Source organism: Equus asinus, chromosome 1, assembly GCF_041296235.1.
Source record: "Equus asinus isolate D_3611 breed Donkey chromosome 1, EquAss-T2T_v2, whole genome shotgun sequence".
NCBI lineage: Eukaryota > Metazoa > Chordata > Mammalia > Perissodactyla > Equidae > Equus > Equus asinus.
In genome coordinates, this window is record NC_091790.1 from 108,419,151 (window position 1) to 108,435,495 (window position 16,345).

Consider the following 16,345-nt stretch of genomic DNA (forward strand, 5'->3'; position numbering starts at 1 on the left):
GTAAAAAGGGAACTCAGGACAATTTGAAACAGACTGACATAGAAATGAATTTCTACTGCAGGGTGACTCCTTTTCTAATGTAATTTGGTATATTCAACAAACAAAAGTCAGAGTTTTACTGAGCATTGACTACATGCAAATATTTTATAATGCTGGGTGCTAAAGGGGGTAAAAATGCAAGAGAAACATGGTCTCTGCTCTTAGGTAACTTCGATCTAGTGGAAAGCATGAGACAGGAGCATAAAAACCGTAGCACAAAATCAAATACAGTACCATTGTGTTACAACAGAGCTTAGGCAGCTCAGGAGGAGGAATTAAAGTACTAATGAATATATTATATAATCCTAAGAAATTGTTTTAGGAGATAGAGGACTGAAGTACATACTAAAACTAAAGGAGTCTCAGAGCTTCAAAATTAAAAAACAAAGTTTTTTAAAGAGCAGAAACAAGAAAACAATTTCTTCGAATCTCTATCAATTTGTTGTCCACTCCAAGTTCAAAACAACCCCAGCTGTTACTTCACTGAATTCACAGTTTCCAGTGATTACCCAAATCGGAAGAGAACCACTGAGTTGCAGGAATGTTTACACTGACTGCTTGAATTATGATGCCATTGACTTGGAAAAGGTGGATTTGCGTCGGTCTTGTAAATAAGCTTTCATTACTGCACCTGTAAACTCGTCCAAACTTATTGTATGTAACTTGACGCTGGAGAAAGACCAAGAGCCCTGGAATCTGAAGTTCAACAGCCCCCTGCTACAATGATGCACATGTTCACTGTCCCACCCACCTTACCCCACCCGGGTAAGTGGCTTAAAAAAAACTAGTCAGAAGTAAAGCTCCACCACTGTTGTTATTTTAAAGTAGTCAAATTAAAAGTTAATTGGTCTGTCATAATTATTTCATTTCATTAACTGAATATCAGAACAGAAAGGGGGCTTAGGTACCACCTGCAAGCCATTTTACAGACTAGCTTAGGAGCGAAGGGCACAAAACAACGTGGTTAAGACTGGATTCTAGAGTCAGACTGCTTGAATTTCAATCTTAGTGCTGTCACTTCTTAGCTTAATAATTTTGTACAAGTCGCTTAACATTTCTGTGCTTCCATTTCCTCGTCCATAAAACGCAGATAATAACAGTACCAACCTCATGGGTTTATTGTGAGAATTAAGAGTTAATACTTTACTGTGAAGCGTATGCAGCAACACCTGGCACAGGGTTAGCTATTATTTATAACCTTGAGGCTCAGAGCATAGGAGGTGACTTGCCCCAGGTCACAGTGCTAACTATTGGCAGAGCTGGGACTAGCACCCAAGTCTCTCAGATCTCAGGGTAATGCACTTTCCATTAAATAATGTGTCTCTGATAGAGAATGAAGAGGCATTTTAGCAGTTTTATTCTTCCTTAGTTAGTACTTCAAAACCTACCTGAAGTATCTTGAAACAGAAGTCATCTGACACTCTGACCGATGGCCTGTATTGGTCAACTAGTACACTCTGGGCACTGACAATACTCAAGTCCAGCTCACAGACTTCTGCCCACTTTGTAGTGGCTTTAGCCCAGCATCTCTGGGTACCCTCTGAGGATCTAAGGCCACCGAATGGGTCACAGATACGCAGGAAGCAGGGAATCAGGACAGCATGGAAGAAAAGGGGAGGAAAACAAAAAATGGAGAAATTGTGGGGGATTGAAGAACCAGTATTCATGAAATGTTTCCTTGCAAGGGTAACTGGTTCTGAAAACAATTCCAAAAGCAAAGTTCCAAAAATGTTTTGAGGAAGGTGTTATTTTGAAGGACAGGACTAATTTAAGTACATTAATTATGGTGTATGTCCGAAAAATAGTACCAAAACTTAATGAAAATGCTTTCCATTTTCGTAGAGCTGAAAAGTAAGAGGAAAACAACTAAAGAATAAGAGGAAAAGAGCAATATTCTATTAATAGCTATAACTCATTACTCTAACATGGTGGGCATACTTTCATTTATTTATTTAAGGTTCACATTGGTTTATAACATTATGTAAACATCAGGCGCACATCACTATATTTCAACTCCTGTATAGACTACATTGTGTTCCCACCAAGGTCTAGTTGCCATCCGTCACCATACATGTGTGTTCCATTTCCCCTTTCGCCCTCCTCCCACCTCCTTCCTCTCTGGTAACCACCAATATGTTCTCCATCTCTTTTTGTTTGTTTGTTTATCTTCGACATATGAGTGAAGTCATATGGTAATTGTCTTTCTCTGTTTGACTTATTTCACTTAGCATAATACCCTCAAGTTCCATCCATGTTGTCACAAAAGGCAACATTTTGTCTTTTTTTATGGCTGAGTAGTATTCCAATGTGTAAACATATGTATATACATATATTATATACATGTATATATGTACATGTAATATATTATACACACATATGTATATGTATGTATACATTTTTGCATATGTATATATACTTATACATATGTATACCACATCTTCTTTATCCATTTATCCATTGATGGGCACTTAGGTTGTTTCCAAGTCTTGGCCGTTGTGAATAATGCTACAATGAACATAGGAGTACATACATCTTTTCAAATTAGTGTTTTTGTGTTCTTTGGACAAATAACCACAAGTGGAATAGTTGGATCATATGGTATTTCTATTTTTAATTTTCTGAAGAATCTTCACACTCATTTCCATAGTGACTGCACCAATTTACATTCTACCAGCAGTGTACGAGAATTACTTTTCCTCAACATCCTCTCCAACACTTATTATATTTCTTGTCTTTTTAGTAATAGCCATTCTGACCAGTATGGATGGGGTGATACCTTATTGTAGTTCTGATTTGCATTTCCCTAATAATTAGTGATGCTGAACATCTTTTCATGTGCCTGTTGGCCACCTGTATACCTTCTTTGGAAAAATGTCTGTTCAGATCATCTGCCCATTTTTTGATAAGGTTGTTTTTTTTGTTGTTGTTGAGTTGTACGAGTTCTTTATATATTTTGGATATTAACACCTATCAGATATATGATTTGCAACTATCTTCTCCCAATTGGTAGGTTGTTTCTTCCTTTTGTTGATGCTTTCCTTTGCTATGCAGAAGCTTTTTAGTTTGATGTAGTCCCACTTGTTTATTTTTTTTATTTTGTTTCCCTTGGCCGAGAAGACATATTCAAAAAGATACTGCTGAGACCGATGTCAAAGAGTGTACTGCCTATGTTTTCCTCTAGGAGTTTTATGGTTTCAGGTCTTACATTCAAGTCTTTAATCTATTTTGAGTTAATTTTTGTGTATGGTCTAAGATAATGGTCTACTTTCATTCTTTTGCCTGTGACTGTCCAGTTTTCTCAACACCATTTATTGAAGGAATTTTCCTTTCTCCATTGTATGTTCTTGGCTCCTTTGTCCAAAATTAGCTGTCCATAGATGTGTGGGTTTATTTCTGGGCTCTCTATTCTGTTCCATTGATCTGTGTATCTGTTTTTGTGCCAGCACCATGCTACTTTGATTACCGTAACTTTGTAGTATATTTTGAAATCAGGGAGTATGATATCTCCAGCTTTGTTCTTTTTTCTCAGGATTGCTTTGGCCATTTAGGGTCTTTTATTGTTCCATATAAATTTTAGAATTCTTTGTTCTATTTCTGTGAAAAACATCACTGGGATTCTGATTGAGATTGCACTGAATCTGTAAATTCTTTGGGTAAGATGGACATTTTAACTATGTTAATTCTTCTAATCCAGGAGCACAGAAAATCTTTCCATTTCTTTATGTCCTCTTCAATTTCTTTCAAGAATGGTTTTTAGTTTTCAGTGTATGGGTCTTTTACCTCCTTGGTTAAATTTATTCTTAGGTATTTTATTCTTTTTTGTTGTGATTGTAAATGGAATTGTATTCTTGATTTCTCTTTCTGCTGGTTCTTTGATAGTATACAGAAATGCAAAAGATTGTTGTATGATGATTTTGTACCCTGCAACTCTACTGTATTTGTCAATTATTTCTAATAGTTGTTTGGTGGATTCTTTAGGATTTTCGAAATATAAAATTATGTCATCTGCAAACAGTGACAGTTTTACTTCTTTCTTTCCAATTTGGATCCTTTTAATTTCTTTTTCTTGCCTAACTGCTCTGGGAGGCCTTCCAACACTATGTTGAATAAGAGTGGCAAGAGTGGGCATCCTTCTCTTGTCCTAGTTATTACAAGGATAGCTTTCAGTTTTTCACCATTGGGCATGACGTTAGCTGTGATAACGAGCATAATTTTAAATCAAGATAGGTACACGATAAGTCTACAAATATAAGGCTACATACTTTTGGGTGTAGCCCAAAAGTGAAAAGTTTAAAGTGAAAAGTGTAAAGTGTAAAGCTCTCATTCATTAATCAATGCTTTGAGGGTTTTGCTTTTGTTTTTACCATTGTGAAATGAGATCAAAGGATGGAAAATGAAGCAAATAATATCAGGGTACAAAATGAGGCTGATTGTGCTGCTGAAATATCCCGAAAAAGCAAAAATGATTTATTTCTTGCTTTTGAATATAGAAATACCAACAGCTTGATTTTCAAGCCTTATATTTACTACAAAGAAAAATCTACAAAATGTCTATGGATCAACGCCTTCTCAAAACAGAACAAAACTAAGTAAAAAAAAATAAACTGGTGCCTATTCACTAAAAGTTTCCTCAAAAGATGCTGGTTAAAATCTACCCAAAGAAATACTTCTGAATTCTGTTTCTACGAAAAAAGGTCCTTCTTTACCTTTTTGTTGTAGTACAAATAAGGGAGCCATCATAAGAAGTGTAACATGGGTTTTGAATAGGTGACCATGATACTGCAGCATCAAACAATTTTTTACAGTTAGTTTTGCCTTACTAAATAGGTTTTACAAAATTTTATATTGTACTCTGTAATAGCTAACTCATTTAGAATTGATGAAAAGTGGTGCTTATAGTTCTTTCTAGAACAGGCGGGGCTTTAAGACTTGGATAAGGATTTTAATTCTTACTCAGCCTCACAATACTTTTTATATAAATATAACTTACGTAATATATAATTGACTGTATTTCTTTAATTTATAATAGGAAAATAATCTTACTCCATTATTTTAGGAATGCTTTCTTCAAGAAAATTTGTCTTACTTCTGAATGGTTCCAGTGATTCTTTTTTCCAAGAAGCAGAATTCGCAAAACTTATAGGGTTTAATATGCGCTGAAAACACGCAAGCTATGAGATCTGACTCCTGAATTTCAAACTTAAGGAAAACAAAATACCCAAAGTAATTCTGTATCTTTCACTTTCATTTGTTCTTCTTTTTCTTTAGCGGGGAATACATCAGCACCGGAGTCACGTTCTCCGTGACCGGCAGCTAAGCACAGCATAGTGTTCCCCACGGAGGACTAGCAGCAGCCTCACCACATGAAAGACTCTAAATATTACATGCAGTCATAAATCCAGCATCAACTACTTTCCTTTGCTTCTCACAGAGCCATCATTTAAAAGAAAAGCCAAAATCCAGGCATAAAAAAATAATCTAACAGAAAAGGAAATGGAAACAGAGAGATTCATAAAGACTTGCTTTAGCTTATCAAGTAAAATTAACAGTAATGAAGGAGTTAAAATTCATATTCCCAGAATACTGTTTTCTCCTTGAATCACAGGAAATAGGTCCAATGGCACTAATCTACTATGGAGGGAAACTGTGAGAGAAAACAAATCTAAAAAACAAAATACATTTGAAACAATCATTCTCTAGAACAATACTGCTATACCAACCCTTGGGAACACCAACAACATTTACACAAATTTTTAAAAAGAAAATTGAAATACCCGTTTTAGTTTTTCATTCTCTTGCATGAATTTTCTGGCAGCCTCGTTAGTATTTTCTGCTTGACTTTTAAGCACTCCTTTGTTTGACAATTCTTTTGCCAGCTGAGTAATAAGGGTAACCAGACGTCTCAACACTCTAAGAAAAAAAAAAAAATTTCAGAGCAATGCATAAGTAGACCAATCATCAGGAACTGTGACTTTACAACAGCTATCGTCAAATGACTCTGCTTTAGGTGTGGGTGTGGTGGAGGGAGGTGATGTTTAAGGAGGACATGTGCTTTTGTTAAAAAATCCAAGTCTTTCAGACAAAACAAGCCTGTGCCTCATTCCTTGGGAATCTCCGGTGGAAGACTAGCATTTGGAATACAGGTTCAGTGGTACTTCCTAATTTAATTATTTTCTTTGTAGAAGTCCTCAGCCAGGAGGAGCAGAAACAGAATTTCAGACAGTGTGGCAGGGCCAGTAAGAGCAGTCTTTTTTTGGTCCAGTTCAAAGTGTGCTATTTAAAGAGCACTGTGTGAGGTTGGCCATTCACATGTGTTTATGGGTAACTGCCATTGTTTTCAACTATTCATCTGCCAGACATTTCCTCAGGAACTGCTAAGCGTTAAACACTGTGCTGGGCGCTGGGGACACAGCAGGAAATGAGACAAGTCCCTGCTCTTAAGGAGATCAGGTTCTAGTTGGGGAGCCAAGAGCAAACGGTATTTAATTACAACCATGAGAGATGCTTGAAAGAAAAGTATGTACACATTCTATGGCAGGGTATGACAGGAGACCTACCTACTTTGGGGGAGAGATGGTCACAGAAGGCTGCCCTGAGGAAAGGGCTGAAGGATGAGTAGAAGTTAGTCAGGGGAAGAGTGTTCTGGCAGAAAGAAAAGCAGGTGTGAAGATCCTGGAGGAAACTAGGTATGCAACAGGAACTAGTAAGTATTTGTTGCAAGAACGAATGAAGGAACAGTGAAGGTCAGTGTGGTGGAATGTGGTTTACATGTCAGAGAACAGCATGAGACAAGGCTCCAGAGAGAACAGGTGCCAGATCACGCAGGACCTTAAGGACCTATCAAACCTACAAGCCATAACCATTGTTTGTTATTTGGGTATATGAGTTCTTTTATGAAGATGTTAGTATACTGTACAGTACAGAAAAAAGCCCTACAGTATGAGTAGTAAAAATGAGAAAGAGAAACATAAATCATGTTTTTAAATTGTATTTTTTTTTTACTTACAGCCAAAAAAATAATGAAAAGCCAGAAATGTAAAGATTTCTTTGAGACCTAAAAAGTTTCATGTGTATGTGTTCATAGGCACTAGGTCTGCTGGCTGAGTTTTTTTCAATGGCAGGAGTAGAGGCATATTTCCTTACTTCTCTCACAGCATCTATTAGAGAAAATGAGAAAACATTACTTTTGGCTTTTAAGAATGTAAAATTATTATTGAAATGGGAAGCAGTTTTAGAATAACTGACCCAACTTTTCAATAATGACCTTTAGGCAGGGGCTGTCTCTGTCTTTTCCTCTCCAATACCTGGGAGGGTACCAGGCTCAAAACAGATGCTCTGTAAATGGATGCTAGTGGCAAACTGAGTGTAACAGCATTTTTGTTTTCTACTGTTCATCTAGGACTTATCATCATTGTATTGCCAAAGTCGCTTTGTGAATATACTGAAAGCCGCTGAATTATAAACTTCAAAGGAATAAATTTTATGGTATGTAAATTATATCTCAATAAAGCAGTCATTAAAAAAACAAAATCAAGTCAAATAGTAGTTAAAATGAGCTCATTTTCTAACTGGAATCTCTTTCCTGTATGGCAATAACTCTTTCCTGAGAATGCTGATGGCTACACTAAAGCAGCAGTCTAACTTGCTTCTACCTCCACTGGCCTAATACTGGAATATTTTCATTACTCGAAAAGAAACCCCACACCCATCCCTCCCTTCCCCACCTCCTGGCAACTACCAATCTACTTTCTGTCTCCATGGATTTGCCTGTTCTGGACATTTTATACAAGTGGAATCACATACTATGTGGTCTTTTGCGTCTGGCTTCCTTCACTTAGCATAGGGTTTTCAATGCTCATTTATCGTGTAGCATCTATCAGTACTTCACTATTTTTTATGGCCAAATACTTCATTGTACAGAAATAGCACATTAGGTTTATCCATTCATCAGTTGATGGATATCTGGATTGTTTGTACTCTTTGGCTATTATGAATAATGCTGCTATGAACACCCATGTGCAACTCTTTGCCCTGACATATGTTTTCATTTCTCTTTGTATATACCTAAGTGTGGAATTGCAGGTCTTATGGCAACTATGTTTAACTTTCTGAGGAACTGCCAAACTTTTCCAAAGCACCTGTACCACTTTCCATTCCCACAAACAGTGTACGATGGTTCCATTTTATCACCATCCTTCAAATCCCAGGCCTTCAAATACTTTTTCATATTTTGTCCAGAGTTCGTAACTGTTATCACAGGAGGGCTAATCTAATACAAGCTATTTTGCCATTACCAAGACCAGAACTCCTGTGTCTTTCAAAAAATTATTATTGTAAAAAATTTATTCAAGTAAAATTCACATAACATAAAATTAACCATTTTAAAGCGAACAATTCAGTAGCATTTAGTATATTCACAATGTTGTACAACCATCACCTCTATCTAGTCCCAAGACATCTCCATCATTCCAAAAAAAAGCTGCTTAATTTTTTGACTTTATATTTGTATGCCATTTCTATTACTGAAAATCTTAGTTTCTAATACCATTAACATACTTATTCATTTGCTGTAGTAATATACAGAAAATAGTTTTAAAATGATTAACAATGCAACTAAGTGAAGTTTCAGATTTCTTCGCAATCCCCATTGTTCATAGAAAATATCTCACCAAGGAGGTTGAGTTGGAGTCCTACGTTTAAGACTTACTTGCAGCAATTCCTTCCTCTGCGTTGCATGTTACCAATCTCATATAATAATTGATTTATTTGTTCTGGTTTATTTCCAATTCTAGAGTTCGCTTCTTTCTAGTTTCATAAAATTTGAAGTTTTCTTTCTTTAAATTTTGAAACAGTTTAGGTAACATTGGTAATACCTGTTTCTTTGAAAGTGGGAGAATTTCTTGCAAAATTTTCTGGTTTTATGCTTTTCTGAAGGAGGGGAAGATTGTTGATAACTTTCTATATTTCTTCTATGGAAACTGTTTAAGGTTTTTATATCTCTTGGGGTTTATTTGGGTAAATTACATTTCTCTACAAAATTACTCATTTTATCTAGGTTTTCAAATTTATTTGCATAGAGGTATATAAAGTAGTCTCTTAAATTATTTTTAAAAAATTTCCTTGGTTTTGGGCCTGGCCTGGTGGCATAGTGGCTAAGTTGCGTGCTCTGCTTCAGTGGCCCGGGGTTCCTAGGTTCGGATCCTGGGCGCAGACCTACCATTCTGTGGTGGTGTCCCACATAAAACAGAGGACGATTCGCACAGACGTTAGCTCAGGGACAATCTTCCTCGAGCAAAAAGAGGAAGATTGATTGGCAACAGATGTTAGCTCAGGGCCAATCTTCCTCACACACAGAAAAATTTCCTTGGTTTTAATAGCTATTTCTCCTTTGTCATTTCTCAGATTCTTAATAATATAGTAAGAGTATGCCAACCACTAAAAACAACTGAAAAAAAGAAACAAAATAGTATTTATGAGTTATTTTGAGCAAGCCAGAGAAACTAAATAGTACTATGAAGGGTTACGCTTGTGATTCAGCTTCCTTGGCAATTACTCCTGAGTCCATTATGTAGAAACACTGAAGATTAACCAATAACATCAAAGAGGTTTATAAACATAAATGATTACACAAACCCACCTGTGGGACGAATTGTCTGTATAATACCAAGCAGACCATGTCTGAAAGAGGAATTGGGGCAACAACAAGGAGAGGGTGTGACGTATAGTTGGTTTTCTATAAACCATGGGGAGAGCGTCTTTTTTTAGATCACTTGCGGAAACTTTCAAATTCCTGGGATGCATTTCTGCTGGTACTAAATGCATTTCTAGCTTTCCTACATCCTTTCTGCCTATTTCCACCCACAAAACATGCACAGTTTTGCATTACCTATACCACTGTCATCCTAGTGGACAAGAACACTAGCCCATGTGCTTTACATACATGACTGCATTTAAGTCTTCAAACACCTCAGGGAAGTAGGTGTTAGTACTCTCTCCTGAGACTGAGACGGAAACACTGAGGCTTAGAGGGTAAGTTCCCATCTCCCTGCCTTTAGCATCCATGGTTAAAGCTCCTGCAGTAACCATCCCTCGTGTCCCTCTTCTCTGGTAATTTATTACCCACTTCGCCCACAGATGTAGGCTCCTGCCAGCAGTCATCATTCCGCTTTGTGACCCCAATCCCTGGTCGCAGCTTACCACACCTGGTGTTGGCTGGTCTGATTTTTTTCCTTAGAATTGGAATTGGAATTCAGAAATGGCTAATTAATCCTTGCATATGGCTGGAGTGATAACACTTGGCAGCTGTGTGGTGTCCATTTTCTGCCTTGGGAATAGAGCACCAGAGTTCAAAGAGGTATGGAAGAATGAAGTACACCCGGGGAGAAATGCAAGATAAGAAAGGGACATGAAAAGGACCCTTCTGTTCCTAGGACTAGTCCCTCCCTCGAAATGGGTTTCCTTAGGTTGCTCTGAAACAACATATTCTATTATAAATTCCCCTTTCTTGGTCACCAAAAAAAGCTTGACTACAGTTCTCTTTCCTTCTGTGGGTATGTGGCAGTTTCAGTAAAAATTCTTGTGATAATTTTAGAGTTAGAAGATTACAACACTCTTCTAGAGTTAGTAGGAGCAGCAAAAATTACTTCCTTCTCTATTTTGCAAAAGGATAAACCAAACTCAGAGAGAGGAAGTGCCATTCCAGAGGTCACTTAATTAGCTGCTGGCAGAGTTGGGACCTGTTTTCCTTATTGTTCTTTACTTGTTTAGTGTTATTTCTTATACGGCTGGAGATTCAATTGATAACACTAACAATAACATACCATGAGGCAAATACATTTTTAGATGAGGCACAAACCTATTCACCTCATGATACATTTACCCACTTATACCCTCTCACACCAGCTGTTCCCAGTTTTACAAAGAGGATTCCACATCAGAGGCTTGTGGTGTGGAAAGTTGGAAACATTTTCTCACAAAACAGTGGTGTACATGGTGGTGATGGTTCCAAGATGGCCCCTGTAAAACCTACTTAACCCACAACACAGCTCTGAGGGAAGACATCCTCTGTAATGTCTATCAAAACCTGAAATGCCAAGAAATAGCTGGATGATCTTAAACAAATCACTTAATCACTCTGAGCTCAGTGATTTCTTCTAAAAAAAATGTAATTATTAAGACTCACGGAATTTCTGGTTTGACAGGAAATTCTTCTTCTAATTTCAAAGATACCTGCTATCGTGAAAAGTTCAAACATGCTAAAAAACTAGTACAATGAACACCTATATTTCCACCACCTAAATTTAACAATTGTTAACAGTTTGCCATATTTGCTTTATCTGTCTTTTTTTCTTAACCATTAGAAAGTAAGTTGAAAACATCATGACATTTTATTACTAAATATTTCAGCATGCATCTCCTAAGACATATTACTATATAACAGGTGTTGGTAAACTTTTTCTGAAAGGGGCAAACAGTAAATGTTTCAGGCCATATGGTCTCTGTCCTAACTACTCTACTCTATAGTTGTCCATGGAAACAGACATAGACAATATGTAAACAAATGGGTGTAGTTATGTTCCGATAAAACTTTATTTACAAAAATAAGCATTTGGCCATCAGGCTGTAGGCTGCTGGCCTCTGCTCTATAATAACAATGCTGTTATCATCACTAAAGTTAACAAAAATTCCCTAGTATTACCTAACAACCACTCCATATTCAAATTTTTGCCCCAATGTCTGTGTTGTAATTTTTTAGCCAGGATCCAAACAAGATTCACACTCTCTATATGGGACTTCCTTTGAGGGCCTAACGATTCTATTCCTCTATTTGTCCCCCTAACAGCTAAGATCTCTGGGTGCCAAGGACACCCCAGTAACAAAGGATCGTACAACTGGTACCTCTGAAAAGCGGGCTATGCATTGCTGCATTTAAATCTTAAAGCAACTTAAAAGAGGTTAACACTCACTGCACTCAGCTGAATTTTATGCTTGTGCATACAGAATAGTAATATGCATCAACCGTGTATCAATATATCACTATCTACTCTATATACTGACAATATACTATATAAAGTCAACTGTGGAACCAATAGCAACATCAAGTTAATCAAAAACTAATGAATTTGTTAATTAAAAAGAAAACTAGAGTTACATTTATTCAAAGGAGGAATCTAGTACTTACCTAGAAACAGAACAATTAATAGGACTATAATAGTAAGGAAAGCCTTGTTCCAGAAAGTTGCAATTTTACCCCACACATTAAATGAAAAAATCTTCTGCCATCTGTAAAGTGATACAATTAAATTAGGTAAAAAAAATCAAAAGAAGGTTTTGAAATACTTTATAAATACTGAAGTAACATTTTGGTAACTGTAGTAAATGAAAAGAATTACAGAAATTTAATTTTTTATGTCACATAAGAATGTCTCATGAAATAAAGAACAACCTTTTCAAATTTAATAATAAACTGACACTTGTTTATCTTCTGACTGGTGGCTTAAATATTCTGAAGTGAAAATAACTTTTAAATATACATGATCAAAACCTTAAAAAGGAAATCTTACAGTAAAATGTCATACTGCTGAAAGAAGCTATCACTTTATATCTTTTCTCTAATCGGAGTAATAACTCAGAACCAAAGACCTATTGGTCTAACCATCAGCAAAATTTCAAGAGTAGGGGGTCCAAATTCTGCACTATTTATTTTCATACAGTACACTTTTAACATCTACTCCAAGTAAAAGAGTTTCTCTACCTTCACCAGGAGGGAATTAAAAAAAGCATTGAGGTATTACATGTATACAGTAAAGTACAAAAATCTTAAAGAAATAACTTGAGGAATTTTTACATATATATATACACATGTAATTACCACCCATATCAAGATTTGGACACTGAGGAAATGAAAAGAGGAAATAAATAGTCTAGATGGATTGAGTAGTATAAGCAAAGACACAGAGGTAAGAAAGCAGGAATTATAAACGGTAAAGAGTGACAAAGTAATCCATCACACAATTGGAAAGGTAACAAACTTTGAACACAGACATTTTAACTGAATAACACATTAACTGAGTCTAAAGGAGACATACAAAGGTAATAAACATTTAAACACACATCAAGCGCTTACAACTTAAGTTTTATTTTACGATTATGACTGAGTATTGACTAATAAGTTTTGAAAATAACTTCAAGTCACAACTTGAAGTTGGCGGGGAGCGGGAGATTGACATAGATGAAGCAGTTCCTCCTGCCTCTGTGCTTCCAATCCCAAGGACGGTCTTCAAATTTTACATTACAAAACTTTTATATTTGTAGAAAGAGAACAGAGCGGCAATACCTTGATCTAGGCCCAAATGTGAATTCACATATCATCAAGGGCCAGTATGAAAGGGAACACAAAAGAGACCCCTAGCAACTAGCAGTTTATAAGAAGATGCAATTCAAGCAAGAGCTAATAACAGCTAATATATATTGAGTCCTGACTAAACCACAGTTCTAAGCACTTTAACATGTTTTAGCTCATTTAATCACCACAACCTCCATATGAGGTAGATATTAGTATTAACTTCCATTTTACTGGTGGGGAAACTGGCCAGAGATGGTAAATAACTTGCCCAAGGTCACACAGTAACATGTAGAGGTAGAATATAAACCCAGGCATGCTGACCCAGAGCATGTGTCTTCAACAAGTGGGTTATGTGAGAAAAGAATAGAGAGACAAATTAAATGAAGACTGAAACCTTCTTTTTGAAGATTATGGGGATATGCATATAAACGATAAAAGGACATGGATCCACAGAGTAATGACATACTGTAATTTGCGTGTATATATATATTTTCTTATGCATATTTGTACATGAGGGTACATTTATACAATGTGTGTACATATACACACATCTATCAAACAGCTACTCGATCAGGAAAGGAAAAAAATTACATTTGGCCGGAAGAAAAAAATCCATAATGGATCATTTTGATGCAGCAAAGATCAACAGAGGAAAAAACTTTTTTTTGCAAATTCTGAAGCCTTATTTATAAATCCAATGTTTATAAATAATATCTTTCTCTTGAATATAGGATGTTATTGTTGCAAGTATTACCAAAAAAGCAAATCAGGTGTTACTGAGGATTTGAAACAAAATTAACAGGATGAGGAGGAAGGTGAGAGAGCAGAAAGAGGGCTACACTAAAAGCCAGAATCTTGTCTGGAATCTGCCATAGACCAGCTAGTCAGGCCACTTTTCCTCTTTGGGTCTCAGTATAAGATCTACAGAATGAGCAGTCTGGATGAAATCATCTCTAAGGCTCCTTCCTACAGTATGATTCAATGTTTTTCTTTAGTAAGGAAGAAAAAAGTGATGGTACAGCTGATAGAAAAGGACAGAAGCGGGAAGAAATCTAGGTAAATAAGAAGCAAGTGAAGGGTTGTGCAAGACTAGCTGGATCCTGAGCCAAGGGAAAAACTTTCCTACGTCTCTTCCAGTCCTGGGACGTTCCTAAACTTCAGTGGGTTATCTCTGCCATCTCACTTAACGAAAGCTTTCGCCATGAGCCTGAGCAAACGTCTTACAACATTTTCATTACACGTGTATTTCACCATTCATACTATCAAGTTTTTGGATCTAAAACTGCATTCCTAATAAGGGCATTATTACAAAGGTAAAGTGACCCAGTGCTTCAATTAAAATTCTCAGTACTTAAAGACCTCCGAAGGTGATTTACCAAGGAACTAATGCTGATGTATGGTTCTGACGCTTTTCATATTCAGCACCTCTAATATATAGGGGAGGGGGGAGTAGTAAAATTGCTATGAAGCATTAAGGAAACTACTTCTTGGTTACATAAGGCCAAAACTAAGAATCACTTATTGGCTTAAGTTTCACAACTGTCATTCCCCTGCCGCAGTGAAACATTTCAGCGCCCATGCTGTGCTGGAAACATAATCTGTCATTCATCTCTATTTAGTTCACTGTTCCAGCCCAGGGCAATAAAACAAGAGTACAACCTGATGGACAAGACAGGTGTTAAAAGTATAACCATCGCTTTATTATATCTGTAATCAACAGAACGGAAGGGACCAGGCCCTTCTGCTTTTAGAAGAGAGGGGAAAAGAGTTAACTCATTTGTACATATCATAAAAAGTCTTATACCTTTTAATACCGTCATTATATACCACCTAATTTGTGCAATGGTGAGTTTATTTTTAAAGAGCCCCGTTTACGCATCAGCACTCAGAACTTCTGAATCTTAAGGAACTTTTTCCTTATCACACCAAGCAGCGGACAGGAGCCAGGCCTCTATTTACCACGGTAACGCGCTGGAGGTTTCCTACCTCTGGGGAGGAATGAAAGGCAGACAGAAGATGAGAATGAGTCCTATTTCAGCGTACAGAAAGGTTGCAACTGCCACCCACTGGAGCGTCATGTCGCTCTTCGCACCTAAACAGAGAAAGCCTGCTTGAGTCCGCCGTCGCCTGTCGCACACCCCGGGCGGCGCGGGCCGGGGCGCCCCACCTCAACCCGCGGCGGCCGGCAGTGCGGGCAGGGCCGGGGCCGGCGCCCGGAGCCTCCTCCGCGGCGGCCTGCGGCACCCAGGGCGAGCGGGCCGGCCAGCTCCGGCGACCGCCGCCTAACGTCGCCCTCCCCAACGCCCGCGCCTCAGGGCCCCGCCCCGCGAACGCCGCTCCGGAGCCCCGAGCCCCAACGGCGGAGGGCCGCGCGCCCCCGGCCGCGACCCCAGGGGCCTTACCCGGCCGCGGCTCGCGGCTCCACGCGCTGCTCCGGCCCGGCGCCCCCGCGTCACAACTCGCGGAGACGGGAGTAGGCGGAGCGGGCAGCGCCCTCCGGCGGCTGCGGCCCCGCCCACACCCCCGGAGCAGGGCTGCGCGGGCGCGAGAGGCGCGGAACCGCAGGGGGACGGCGGTGGGCGGGGCCCCACGGGGCCGGGCGACTGCGCATGCCTAACAGCCTGAGGCCGGGGCGGGGGCGTGGCCGGGGAGAAGGGAGGGCGCCGGTGGGGGCCAGACCCGGGATGCAGGATGGGCGGGCGGTGCTGCAACGCGCTCTACGCGCTCTTCCCGCTGCGTCTCTCGGTTTTGGCACAAACGGTTTCACCGGCCGGAATTGAGTGCTAGTTAGACAGCAGGGCCAGGGTTGGACGGCCGGGCAGCATTTTGTCCTTCTGAGAACGCAGGAGAATGTGTAGCGTCAAAACATCCCCTTTCTGCGTGATTTTCTGCTGCTGTCCCTGGGCCGGGAGTGTTAGCGCCTGCAAGCCTCGGTTCCCTACCCGCCACACGGGAGGGGCC

The 16,345-nt window shown here is 38.8% G+C and overlaps 1 protein-coding gene across 1 annotated transcript in view; it reads right to left on the minus strand.

The window, feature by feature from the left end:
- LOC106825217 (B cell receptor associated protein 29) overlaps positions 1–15,976 on the minus strand; it is a 38,425-nt gene extending 22,449 nt beyond the window's left edge. The window contains exons 1-5 of the mRNA XM_044770060.2: positions 15,787–15,976; positions 15,371–15,476; positions 12,221–12,321; positions 7,046–7,196; positions 5,814–5,949 (exon numbers count right to left, since the gene is read on the minus strand). Of these exons, the coding sequence (XP_044625995.1) occupies positions 5,814–5,949; positions 7,046–7,196; positions 12,221–12,321; positions 15,371–15,462 (480 nt within the window). The 5' untranslated portion in view covers positions 15,463–15,476; positions 15,787–15,976. The remainder of the gene's footprint in view (positions 1–5,813; positions 5,950–7,045; positions 7,197–12,220; positions 12,322–15,370; positions 15,477–15,786) is intronic.
- Between the last annotated feature and the right edge of the window lie 369 nt (positions 15,977–16,345).